This window comes from Marmota flaviventris, chromosome 1, assembly GCF_047511675.1.
Source record: "Marmota flaviventris isolate mMarFla1 chromosome 1, mMarFla1.hap1, whole genome shotgun sequence".
Taxonomy (NCBI): Eukaryota; Metazoa; Chordata; class Mammalia; order Rodentia; family Sciuridae; genus Marmota; species Marmota flaviventris.
Genome location: NC_092498.1, coordinates 16,206,698 through 16,220,514, shown reverse-complemented (window position 1 = coordinate 16,220,514; position 13,817 = coordinate 16,206,698). Strand labels below are relative to the sequence as shown.

The 13,817-nt window shown below is 41.7% G+C and overlaps 1 protein-coding gene across 1 annotated transcript in view; it reads right to left on the bottom strand.

Moving 5' to 3' along the window:
- The window catches only part of Svopl (SVOP like), an 83,219-nt gene extending 70,373 nt beyond the window's left edge, over nt 1-12,846 (bottom strand). Inside the window, exons 1-3 of the mRNA XM_071611770.1 lie at nt 12,762-12,846; nt 12,504-12,595; nt 8,936-9,034 (exon numbers count right to left, since the gene is read on the bottom strand). Coding sequence (XP_071467871.1) covers nt 8,936-9,034; nt 12,504-12,595; nt 12,762-12,846 — 276 coding nt within the window. The remainder of the gene's footprint in view (nt 1-8,935; nt 9,035-12,503; nt 12,596-12,761) is intronic.
- Between the last annotated feature and the right edge of the window lie 971 nt (nt 12,847-13,817).

Here is a 13,817-nt window from a genome sequence, read left to right as displayed (position 1 = left end):
AAGAGCTTCTTTCGATATTAAGAAAGAAGATTTAGCAAAGCTAAAGACCCCCAGAGAGAAAGGTCCTTATTAGGAAGTAGTAAGGGAGAGGGTGAGTGAGATACAATTTAGAGACTAACAGAGACACCAGGAACTGACGAGAGAAGGAGATGAGAACATTTCACATCACAGGAGAAGGTTCAAAAAGATCCCTGAGGTGCAGTCTCCCCTCAGGGACCAGCACGTGCCACACCCCACTTCCTGGTGCTCTCCACCCAGGACCAACCCTCTCACCCCGGTTACCTTCAGCATCCTTAGGGCAGAGATACCAGCTAACATCAGACACCCCACCTATTGGATGAGAAGGGAAGCAGGAAAGATACCAATCTCCAACCAAAACAATCCTTGCTTCTTCCTTCAAGATTTTTTTCTTCTCCCTCTCCATTCTCCCACCCTCACATCTCCAACATATATGAGACCAAATGCTTTGCATGAATTAGGATTTTGAGGACAGAGGAGACTGAATACTATATTACAGCTGTGTTGTATTTTCTTTTTTTCCCCTCCAATTTTTACTATTTTAACATTTTTATTTTTTTTTTTAGTATATATGTGTGTTTGTTTTATGTACTCCATTGTCTTCTGAATGACCTATCTACCCCCAAATTACTTCCACTCCCTTCTCCTGCTACTAATCTTCCTCTTTAGACTTCTCTTTCACACTTCCTAAGATACAATAACTCTATATCCCCACCTCCTACCTCCTCAGCATATCATCCTATTCCTCTCCCCAGGTTATTTGTCTACCATCAGAAACTGTAAACTCTTTTACAAACTCACTGATTATATTGTAGATAATAATTGAATTCACCATTTGTGTACATTGTGACAAAAATGTAAACGTCTTAATAGCAACTATTTGTTTTTAGGTGGTATTTTGTTTATATTGGGCTCTGTTAACATTGTCCTTACCCTCAAAGGAGAGGTACTGAAACCCTACAGGGGTACTATAAGCCTATAGGGTAAAAACGGTAACGCCGAGGACCCACAGAGCTAGAAGGGAAGACACACACACAATATGAAAAGACGAGGAAAGTGCCCCAAACATCAAGATACCATATTATTAGAATCCATGGCCAGCACAGCAGAAGAAATGACTGAGAAGAAGTTCAGGATGTACATAATTAAAATGTTCTGTGAATTAAAGGATGATATAAGAGAGCAATACAGGCAGCAAAAGAGCTACATAAACAAAGACAAGAAGCAAAAGATTACTTTAATAGGGAGATAGAGATTCTAGAAGAAGAAAAAAAAAAAAAGAAAGAAAGAAAACCAAACAGAAATCCTTGAAATGAAAGAAACAATAAACCAAATTAAAAGTTCAATTGAAAGCATCACCAACAGATTAGACCACTTGGAAGATAGGACCTCAGACAATGAAGACAAAATATATAATCTTTAAAATAATGTAGGCCACACAGTGAAGATGGTAAGAAATCATGAGCAAAACATTCAAAAATATGGGATGGGGGCTGGGGATGTGGCTCAAGCCGTAACGCGCTCGCCTGGCATGCACAGGGCACTGGATTCAATCCTCAGCACCACATAAAAATAAAATAAAGATGTTGAGTTCACCAAAAACTGAAAAATAAATATTTAAAAAAATTCTCTCAATCTCTCTCAAAAAAAAATTATATATATATGGGATAGCATAAAAAGACAATACATTCAATGAAATAATATCACAAAATTTCTGAACATGAAGAATGAATTGGAAAACCAAATTCAAGAGGCTTACATGACACCAAATGTACAAAATCACAACAGATCCACATCAAAGCACATTATAATGAAAATGCCTAATGTACAGAATAAGGACAGAATATTAAAAGCCATGAGAGAAAGAAATCAGATTACATATAGGGGAAAACCAATTAGGTTATGTGTAGATTTTTCAACCCAGACCCTGAAAACCAGAAGATCCTGGAACAACAGATACCAAGCTCTGAAAGAAAATGGATGCCAACCAAGAATCTTGTACCCAGCAAAATTAAGATTTAGATTTGAGGATGAAATAAAAACCTTCCATGATAAACAAAAGTTAAAAGAATTTACAGTTAGAAAACCTGCACTACAGAACATCCTTGGCAAAATATTCCACGAAGAAGAAATAAAAAAACCAACAATGAAAATCAGCAGAGGGAGACATTACACTAAAGGAAAAATTAATCTAAGGAGAAACCAAGTCAAGTTAAGTAACAAAAATAAACAAAAATGACTATTACAAATCATGACTCAATAATAACTCCAAATGTTAATGGCCCAAACTCAATAATAAAAAAACATAGGCTATCAGATTGAAAAAGACCAAACAATATGCTGCCTCCAGGAGACTCATCTCTTAGGAAAAGACATACACAGACCAAAAGTGAAACGTTGGGATAAATCATACCACTCACATGGACTGCAGAAGCAAGCAGGAGTTTCCATCCTTGTATGAAATAAAGTAGACTTCAAGCTAAAGTTAATCAAAAGGGATAAAGATGGACATTACATACTGCTCAAAGAAACCATACACCAACAAGACATAACAATTATAAATATATATGCCCCAAACAATAGAGCATCTATGTTCAAACAAATTCTTCTCAAGTTCAAGAGTCAAATTGACCACAACACAATAATTTTGGGTGACTTTAATACACCTCTTTCACCACTTGATATATCTTCCAAATATGAACAAAGAAAGACATTATAGAACCCAATAATCAATCAATAACAGACTAGACAGACTTATATAGAATAATTCATCCATCAATGAGCAAATATGCTTTCTTCTCAGCAGCACATGGATCCTTCTCTAAAATAGACCATATATTATGCCACAAAGCAACTCTTCACAAATACAAAAAAGTAGAGATACTACCCTGCATTATATCAGATCACAATGGAATGAAATTAGAATTCAATGATAAAATAAAAAATAAAAATTACTCCAACACCTGGAGACTAAATAATATGGTACTGAATGAATAATGGGTTGCAAAAGACATCAAGTAGGAGATTAAAAAATTTTTAGAGGTGAATGAGAACACTGATACAACATATCGAAATCTCTAGGACACTATGAAGGCAGTACTAAGAGGAAAAGTTCATTGCATGGAGTTCATTCCTTAAAAGAAAATGTCAACAAATAAATGAATTAATGTTAGAGTCTGTAAATAAGTCAAAATAACACTTGGCATTTTGCCAGGGGAATATTAGAGTTCGTAAACAAGTCTGGATGGTGCCTGGCAAAATGCCAGAGGGAGTGGTTTGAGAAGTAACAAAAGTGAGCCATTAAGTGTGGAGATTCCTGATTGGTTGACTGATGTATCTAGTTTATGCTAATTAGATAAGCTGTGTGGAATGTATAAATACTGCTCCTGTCCTGCAATAAACGGCTCCTACTCCTGCTGTATCAACGTACACAAGTTATTCGTCACCCCCCGGTTATTTTGCTGCAGCCGGACTACGGCAGATGGTGGCCCGTTACGGGGAGCCCCGGGACACTCGGGGGGGGGGGGGGGGGGGGTAAGTGACGAAAAAAAGCTGCCCATCCATAGATAGGACGGGAGCAAATCTGCTTGTCCCTAGGCAGATAGGGCGAGAGGAAAAATGGCCATTTCAAGAAAATGGAGAAGATTGATGCAGTATGTTTGTGTCTTGTTTTGTCTCAGTGTATTGTATTGTCTTTATGATGAAAATATGGAAGGGGTGAGAAGTAAATTACTAAGGGAAGAAGGCACCCCAGTGGAACCAAGAATAGTTAGGGCATGTGTTGATGGAAGCCCAGGAACTCTAGTCAGAAAGAAAAAGAAAGTTCAGAAGAAGAAAGATTATCAGGAAAAAAGTTGCAGCGAAAGGCTATTACTAAATACTTTTCATTACCGGAGGGTGCGTGAAGCAGAGAGGCGGCTGCCGAGTGTGCAAGCCGGTCACAGCGCAGCAAGGATTTTCCAAGAGGCGGCAGCGACTGACCCTTCCCCGCCTTCTGGCTGGGGAGCTGGCTCTTCCACTGCCGCGAGCCCAAATCTAGACCTGACCTGGAGGCACAGTCTCGCAGGCTCTTGCTCCCTGTGTCCGGAAGCAGTTTGAGTCCGGGACACTCCCCAGGGCCATCTGGGGCTGCCCAGGCACTACAGCCAGCAGAAGACGCTACTGGTGTCCCTGATGTTTGGTCATTTTCAATGCCAATAACTAAGCTACAATGTTTCTCCCACACCTGGAAGCTAATGAGTAATGAGCACTATTAAGGCTTATTTCAAATGCAAAAAAACCTTGAGATAATGTACTAAATTGTTCAGAAGGTTGTTTTCTTAGTAGAATGCTACAGGATTTTCTTTAACACCATTGCTGGAGTTCCTGCCTTCGTCCCAGTGCCGGTGAAAACGAGGGTGGAAGAATTTCCAGTGTTGCTGAAAACTGGATGAAACTTCGGCTGAGAAACGGATGAGACTTCGAGACTTCGGATTAAGCTAGCTGCCTGCAGAACTTACCTGGACTGTGATTTACCTGGACTGTGAGTTAATCTATTGAGACACTGCTTTACCTAGACTGAGACAACAAACTGTAATCTATATCTTTGCTAACAGTGTCATTGCTGGTATAATTTTTCCAAGGGCTTCTTGCATGGAGCCATCAATTGGCTTGGTATTGTGGCATTTTGTATCCTCCCTTTCTGTTTGTAGCAGGTTACTTATGGTGTTTCTGTAAGAACCACTATGGTCGTTATTTAAATTAAACAAAAGGGGGAAATGTTAGAGTCTGTAAATAAGTAAAAATAACACCTGGCATTTTGCCAGGGGAATGTTAGAGTTCGTAAACAAGTCTGGATGGTGCCTGGCAAAATGCCAGAGGGAGTGGTTTGAGAAGTAACAAAAGTGAGCCATTAAGTGTGGAGATTCCTGATTGGTTGACTGATGTATCTAGTTTATGCTAATTAGATAAGCTGTGTGGAATGTATAAATACTGCTCCTGTCCTGCAATAAACGGCTCCTACTCCTGCTGTATCAACGTACACAAGTTATTCGTCACCCCCCGGTTATTTTGCTGCAGCCGGACTGCGGCAAATTAACATTACATCTCAAAGCCATAGAAAAAGAACAAATCAACCCCAAAAGCAGTAGAAGACAGGAAACAATTAAAATCAGAGCTGAAATCAATGAAATTTAAACAAAATAATTGAAAAAATTGACAAAACAAAAGATTGGTTCTTTGGAAAAAAAAGAATAAAATTGACACAAACCCTTAGCCAAGCTAATAAAGAGAAAGCAAGAGAAAACTCAAATTATTAATGATGAACAAGGAAATATCATAACAGAAACTATAGAAATATAGAAGATAATTAGAAATTATTTTGAAAACTTGTACTCCAATAAAATAGAAAATATGGAAAGCATTGACAAATTTCTAGAGTTATATGATTTGCCCAAATTGAATCAGGATTATATACATGATTTAAACAGATCAATTTCAAGCAATGAAATAGAAGACACCATTAGAAACCTACCAACCAAGAAAAGCCCAGGACCAGATAGATACAGAGCTGAGTTCTACAAGACCTATAAAGAAGAACTAATATCTATACTCTTCAAATTATTTTGTGAAATAGAAAAAGAGGGAGCACTTCCAAACTCATTCTATAAGGCCAATATCACCCCGATTCCAAAACCAGACAGACACAAAGAAAGAAAAATTCAGGCCAATATCTCTAATGAACAGAATGACCATACTACCAAAAGCAAAAATTCTCAATAAAATTCTGGCAAATCAAATACAAAAAAAAATATCAAAAAGATAGTACATCGTGATCAAATGGGATTCATCCCAGGGATGCAAAGTTGGTTCAACATCCAGAAACCAATCAATGTAATTCATCACATCAATAGACTTAAAGATAAGAATCATATGATCATCTCAATAGACTCAGAAAAAGCATTCGACAAAATACAGCACCCCTTCATGTTCAAGACACTAGAAAAACTAGGGATAACAGAAACATATCTCAACATCATAAAGGCTATCCATGCTAAGCCCCAGGACAACATCATTCTAAATGGAGAGAAATTGAAGGCATTCCCTCTAAAAATTAGAACAAGACAGTGATGCCCTCTTTCACCACTTCTATTTAACATAATTCTTGAAACACTGGCCAGAGAAATTAGACAGATGAAAGAAATTAAAGGGATACAGATAGAAAAAAAAAAAGAACTCAAATTAGCACTATTTGCCAATGATATGATTCTATACCTAGAAGACCCCCCAAAAAAATCCACAGAAAACTTTTAATACTAGTAAATGAATTCAGCAAAGTAGAATACAAATCAACACCTATAAATCAAAGGCATTTCTGTATATCAGTGACAAGTCCTCTGAAAGAGAAACAAGGAAAACTACCCATTTATAATAGCCTCAAAAAAAAAATTGGGAATAAACCTAACAAAAGAGGTGAAAGACCTCTACAATGAAAACTACAGAACACTAAAGAAAGAAATTTAAAAAGACCTTAGAATATGGAAAGATCTCCCTTGTTCTTGGATAGGCAGAATTAATATTGTCAGAATGACCATACTACCAAAAGCACTATACAGATTTAATAAAATTCCAATCAAAATCCCAATGACATTCCTCATAGAAATAGAAAAAGCAGTCATGAAATTCACCTGGAAAAATAAGAGACCCAGAATAGCTAAAAAGTGAAGCATGTGGCATCACTATACCAGACCTTAAACTATACTACAGACAATAGTAAAACAGCATGGTATTGGCACCAAAATAGACCGGTAGACCAATGATACAGAAGAGAGGACACAGAGACTAACCCACATAATTACAATTATTTTATATTAGACAAAGGCAACAGAACATACATTGGAGAAAATGGTGCTGGGAAAACTGGAAATCCATACACAACACTCAAAGTGAATCAAGGACCTAGGAATTAAACCAGAGACCCTGTGTCTAATAGAAGAAAAAGTAGGCCCATATCACCATCATGTGGGATTAGGCACCAACTTCCTTAATAAGACTCCTATAGCACAAGAATTAAAAACAAGAATCAATAAATGGGATGGATTCAACTAAAAAGCTTCTTTTCAGCAAAGAAAACAATCAGTGAGGTGAAGAGAGAGCCTCCAGAATGGGAGCAAATTTTTACCACATGCACATCAGATAGAGCACTAATCTCTAGGGTATATAAAGAACGCAAAAAGCTAAACACCAAAAAAATAAATAACCCCCAATCAAGGAACCAAATAGATACTTCTCAGAAGATAATATACAATCAATCAACAAATATTTGAAAAAATTTTCAACATTTCTAGTATTTAGAGAAATGCAAATCAAAACTACTGTAAAATTTCATCTTATGCCAGTCAGAATGGCAGCTATTAAGAATACAAACAACAATAAGTGTTGGCAAGGATGTGGGGGGAAAAGGCACACATTGCTGGTGGGACTGCAAATTGGTGCAGCCAATATGGAAAACAGTATGGAGATTCCTTGGAAAACTTGGAATGGAACCACCATTTGACCCAGCTATCCCACTCCTTGGTATATACACAAAGGACTTAAAAAACAGCATACTACAGGGACACAGCCACATCAATGTTTATAGAAGCCCAATTTACAATAGCTAAACTGTGAAACCAAACTAGGATGCCATTCAGTAGATGAATGAATAAAGAAAATGTGATGTATATACACAATGGAATATTATTTGGCAATAAAAGAGGACAAAAATCATGGCATTTTCAGGTAAATGAACGGAGTTGGATAACATAATGCTAAGGGAAGTTAGCCAATCCCTAAAAACCAAATGAAAAATGTTTTCTCTGATATAAGGAGGCTGATTCATAGTGGGGTTGGGAGCGGGAGCATGGGAGGATTAGACAAACTCTAGATAGGGCAGAGGGGTTGGGGGGAGAAAGGAGGGGCATGGGGGGAGGAAAGATGGTGGAATGAGATGGACATCCATTACCCTAAGTACATGTATGAAGACATGAGTAATGTGACTATTTTGTGTACAACCTGCTCTATGTGTGTAATATGAATTGTAATGCATTCTGCTATCATATATAACAAATTAGAATAAAAAATAAATAAAAATAATGCTTTTACATAAAATTGATTTTTGTTCTACAAAATGGTAATTTGAAAACTTATGCATATTCATGTCAAATATTTTTTGCTTGGTTTTTGCAATTTGGCCCAATGTTGGAGAACAGTGCTTAGACAGAATGGGGTCTATGAAGACTAGAGGCACTTCTGGCACCTTCCATGAAGGAAAACTCACCTCCGGTTTCTCCCACTTTTCCCTTTCTACTTGAGCAACTTGGAACTTTCTGTAGTCTCCAAAACAGACACCCCTGGCTTGGGCACCTTTGTGTATACACACACACACACACACACACACACACACTCACTCACACGCACCCAGTCTACTAGTAATTAATTGGTACTTACTACCTGCTTTTTGAAAGAATGATAGGTAATATGCTTAATAACACTTTGTAGCAAAATTGGGTCATACAATTCATAAGGCTATTCATAATGGTCTTTGAGAAAAGTCAAATGAGCCATAATTCACAGAGGGTATTTGCTAAGTCACTAAGGTTCAACTGATTAGCTTCCTGGTCACCCAAATTTAGCCCACAATGAACTCATGATGCAAGGGTCCTCCGACCCTCCCTTCTCTGGGCTCTTGCTCTAGGCTGGAATGCAAGCAGATCAAGGTCATGCACCCTCGTGGGAAGGAGAAAAACATCAAATGCTAGCTTTGGCCTCAAAACCAGTGCTCACAGGCGCCAACCCTCCCTGTGGTGAGGCGTCTCTTGGCTCTCAGCCCCGTGGAGTGGAGGAAAGGGTGCCCAGGCCCTCGGTTAGCTCATTCCTGGCACAGGAAGCAGATACTCACCGTGGTCACAAATGCCACCTGCCAATTCTCCAGTTGCCATTCACAGCGGATGACAGGAGACACAACAGCTATTAACATGATCTCCATGGCCTCGACAACCTTAAAGAGGAGGGAAATAATGCCATGTCTAAGTGCCAGCTTGTTGTCACTTCCTCCCACGTCTGCCCGTCTTCTCTCTCCCTTCCAAGTCCTAATTTTTCTTCCTTCCCTCCTTCATTTAGAGAGCACATATTGAGTACCACCCCGCAAAGCCAGTTGGATACAGAACTACAGAACTATGGTTCTCATGATGTAATATTTTTGGTTTGAACAACTTGAGAGGGACCCCAAAGTTTTGTGACATGTATTCACTTGTGATTTTGCTGCCTTCTGCATTTGCATTAATCCTGTGAGAATGCTGTGTGGGGCCAGTCCCTCGGCTAGTAGGCCCGCCTGGCCAACCACCAGCCTCCGCATCAACCAGCTCTGCCCTTGCACCCATCCCTGAGGACTGCAGGGCACACCCCTTGCAAACTGATCTGTGAAATAGTCTCTGATCTCAAGAGGCTGGGAAGATTCACAAAAGCTGGAAAACAAAGCAATTAATAGTACAATATAAGTTCACACTGGGAAAAAATAGTCAGCAATATGGGGTGTGCTACTAAATATTTCAATAAGTATTGAATATGATCTGCTATTCATACCCTGAAATCCATTGCAGATTAATTCATTTCCCAGGAAAAGGAAGTAGATGCTAATAAAGAATTGAAAAAATAAACAGAAAGAGAGAGTAGAAATCAGGTACAGGATAATCATCAAGAACAAGTTGAAGATGAATCCAAGGCTTGTTTTTGAGATGAGGTCTGTTACCCAGGCTGGCCTTGAACTCCTGGACTCAGGGGATTCTCTCACTCCACATCACTGGGACTAGAATTGTGTGACTTGCCAGTAGCCCAGCTACTTGTGAAATTACATGTCTGGTGGCCAAGATGAATATTGGCATCATTGTATCAGGAGGGGAAAGGTGATGGACTTATTTGGGGTATGTCCTTTGACAGCAGTGCCAGGCTATCCATGAGTTACTTATAATTCCACTTTAATCTGTGTTAACTTGGAGATCTGGGATGAAATGGGTAAAGTGATATCACCTGTGTGGGGGAGTTCAAGTGTATCATTATGTCTTATCTTCCCTTAGGGATTACCGTCATGTTCGGAGTTAAGATGACTGGCTTGTTTTTGGTCAGAAAGTATCCAGAATAAGACAGAACACCAGCCAGGTACAGTGGCCACACCTATAATCCCAGCTACTCAGGAGGCTGAGGCAGGAGGATCTCAAGTTCTAGACCAGCATGGGAAACTTAGCAAGCTCCTGTCTCAAATTTTAAAAAATAAATAAATAAATAAATAAAGGGCTGGGAGGCAGTGTAGCTCAGGGGTACAGCTACATGCACAAGGCCCTGACTTCAATTCTCAGTATGGTAAACAAATAGACAAAACCCAGCATGACTATCTAAGGACGTTTGATTTACTAAACCTTTCTCCCTCAGCACAGAGAGCAGGATGCCACTCCTCCACAGAGTCCTAGAAGGAAATAAACCAATAAGGAATAAAACTCCCCCTCACCTCCCAACAACCTTAGGGAAGAGGAACCTGCCAGGAGCCAAGCTGGGGTTCATGGGTGAGCTTCATTGTGCAGATCTTAGAAGAACTCGTGGAAGAGTGGAGAGAAGACCAGGACCCTCCCGATCGTGGGCTGAGGCTGCTCAGCGCCGAGGGTGCTATTACACTATGTCCCAGTTGCATGAGGCCCTGAGCCCCAAGTGCTGCTCCAACTGCCTCTGAACAAAAGCATAAAGAGGGCCGACAGTCAGGCGTGGAGAGGTGGGGCCAGGGGCAGCCACAGCCCATCACTGTGCACACAGCCACTCTCATGAGAGGATCCCATCTAAAGCACCCTTCCCGACACAGGTAAAGGGCTCTGTTCCTGCATTCAGATAAACAGTTCTGGCTCCTTTGTGTGAGAGGGGGAGGATGGGGTGGTCTGGCAAAGGGCCCCTCCTTGCATGTGGACTCAGGGGAATTGAAACAGAAGCCAGGTCACTCTGAGATGTTCTGAACCTGGGAGAGAGTGGGTGGTAAAGTCCTACCCCGTCACACCCTGTTGTCCCTTGAGTGTGGAATCTTAAAATATGGAACTTACGAGAAACTTCACCTTACACATAAGAAAACGTCCTAAGTTCTATTGTCAATTAGTGTCAAAGTAGGTTCTGAGAAATGCCTCAGAGCTTCCCTGCCTCCTCCGTCCCTCCGGACTCTTCCTTAGACCGTTGGCTGAGCGGTGAGGGTCAGAGCTCCCTGCCACTCACTGGTTTCCCTCTTGGGAACCTTTACCCCCCACCCCCAAACCACAGGGCCACCACCTAACTCAGAGCTGCCGGTCCACCTGTTATCATTGCGAATCTCACTATGGGGCTTTAAACCACCACACACCAAGGAAACAGCTGTGGTCTTGCAGTTTCACAAACAGCACTAGTGTTGGAAAGCCTCGGAGTTGAGCTTTTTCCTTCCTCAAAACAGCATTTGGTAAATGTCTTAGTCCATCGATGCTGCTACAACAAAATACCTGAGACTGGGTAATTGGTAAGGAACAGAAATTCAGCTGGGCACTGTGGCTCACCCTATAGCCCCAGTGACTTGGGCTGAGGCAGGAGGATTGCAAGTTCAAGGTCAAATTTAGCAAGATCCCATCTCAAAATAAAAAAGCGCTGGGGATGTAGTTCAGTGGTAAAGCGCCCTGAGCTCAATCTACAGAACCCAAAACAAAGGAGTGAAAAGCAAACCCACACGCCTGTAGCCCCAGCTACTTTGGAGGCTGAGGCAGGAGGATCAGCAGAGCCCAGGAGTGCAGACGGTCTGGGTAACATTGAGAGGCTCCGTTTCAAAATAAAAGGAACAGAAATTTCTTTTCTCACAGTTCTGGAGGCTGGGAAGTCTGAGATCAAAGCGCGGGCAGGTTCTGTTGCTTGGCAAGAGCTGGTCCTCCGGAGGGGAAGGAGCACCATAGCAATCAGCTGAGGCTGCTGGCTGGAGCCTCTTTTAAAGGGCCGTCTCCCAGGACCCTCGTGGCCTCCTCCCCTCCTAGGGGCCTTATCTCTCAGCACATTGGCCACACCTGGATTTTGAAGGAACACATTTGACCCATGGCAGTAAATAAGAAGCCCCCAGGAGTGCCTTTTGAGGGCCCTGGAGTCTGCAATCACAGCAGGTGACGCCAGTGCAGAATGTCTGGGCGCCTGTGAGGAACTCTACGCACAGCAACGCCACGGCTTCCTCCTGTCCCCAGGACTGCAACCCTGAACATTTTCAACGTGGGTTTTGAGAGACACAGATATTCATTTGTTCCCTACCAAACACCTGCCACAGGTGGAGGAAGTGTTTTTTGGATCAGCCCACCTCACCCGCACCTGCTGCCCTCCACGCGCCTCCCATGCCCTGGAATGGTCAGCCCAGCTGGAGGCCAATGGAAAACATTGTGTTCCACAATGAGAAGTCAGCTTTGGAGGCTCAAGGGTCTCCAGGAAGCACTCACCCCGGTGCTGCCCATGATCAGAAACAGGGCAATGTGGAAGCGTCCAAACCCGATGGTCTCCACCGCATCCTCCACCGTGAATGTCTTTAGCTCTAAGGAGGACAGACGGAGGGTGAGGAGCGGTGCTGGCAGGAGGGGAGGCCTGTGGGTCATTGCAGCCCTTGGAAAACCACACTCATTATTCTAACACTAGCTATTCTGCTGGGCAGGAGACTGGAGCCCCATCTTGAGAGCCGGAGACGTGTTTGATGATCTTACCTTTCTGCTGCTGCGGCTCTGGGGCCCCCAGGCTCAGCTTCCGAAGGCTGATAACAGTGACGGGCTCAGTCTGCTTGGCTGCCATCTTGACCACAATTCCTCCAGCGTCCCTGATGGACTGGAGGGAGGGAAAAAAGAAATATAATGGTTATGAGCGCATATATGTACCAGGCACACTATGGGCAACATTTCATTGAACAAAAACTTCTAAGTATTTTTACCCTCATTCACACATTGCCTCTGGAACCAGACCACTCAGTGTTTAATTTGACCTCACTACTTACTAGGTGTGTAGCTTTAAGGAATTTGCCCTTTGTACACCTCAGTTTTCTCATCTCTAAAATGAACATAGCATTATAATTGCACTTGTCAGGTTGGTGTAGAAGTTAAATGCCTCAGTTCATAGAAAGTGCTTGACCTATACCTGGCATGTACCAAAGTGCTCAAAAAAATGGGAGCCCATAATTCACTTTATGGGGTTTTTGTTTTCTGGTTCTGGGATTGAATTCAGGGGCACTTTGAAATTCTTGAATTTCAGGCAATACTTGCAAAAGGAAGACTGGAATTAAATCATCACTATTTTATAACTCCTAGCAAAACAATGAATCTAGGCAATGGCCGATAAACTATTGGGTAAAAGGCTGGTGAGAACTCTTCTACAAGATGATGAGACTGGTACCACCGGCACCCACTGAAGAATCCTAATGCCACTAACTGAGAGACAGATGAGGGCTTGTGGCTACTGATGGGAAGCCACCAGACTATACAGCGTCACCCGTGAAGTCTCCTCATACACAGAAATTGAAACTGAATCCAGTCAAGCTTCGGCTGTTCAGCTACACCACGTGGTGCAATCAGAGAAACCGAGCACCGGCAAGTTCCACAGAATGAACGGCACGGCCTCCCCACAAAACAGACGGCGAGCACACGAGAGGAGGGGGACCCCGGACTGCAACAGGACAGACTCGCAGATGCTTAGGTGAACCTCATTTGGATCCTCACTGAAACGAATCAACTTTTAAAAGATTCATGAAACAATGGAGAAAATCAGGGAAA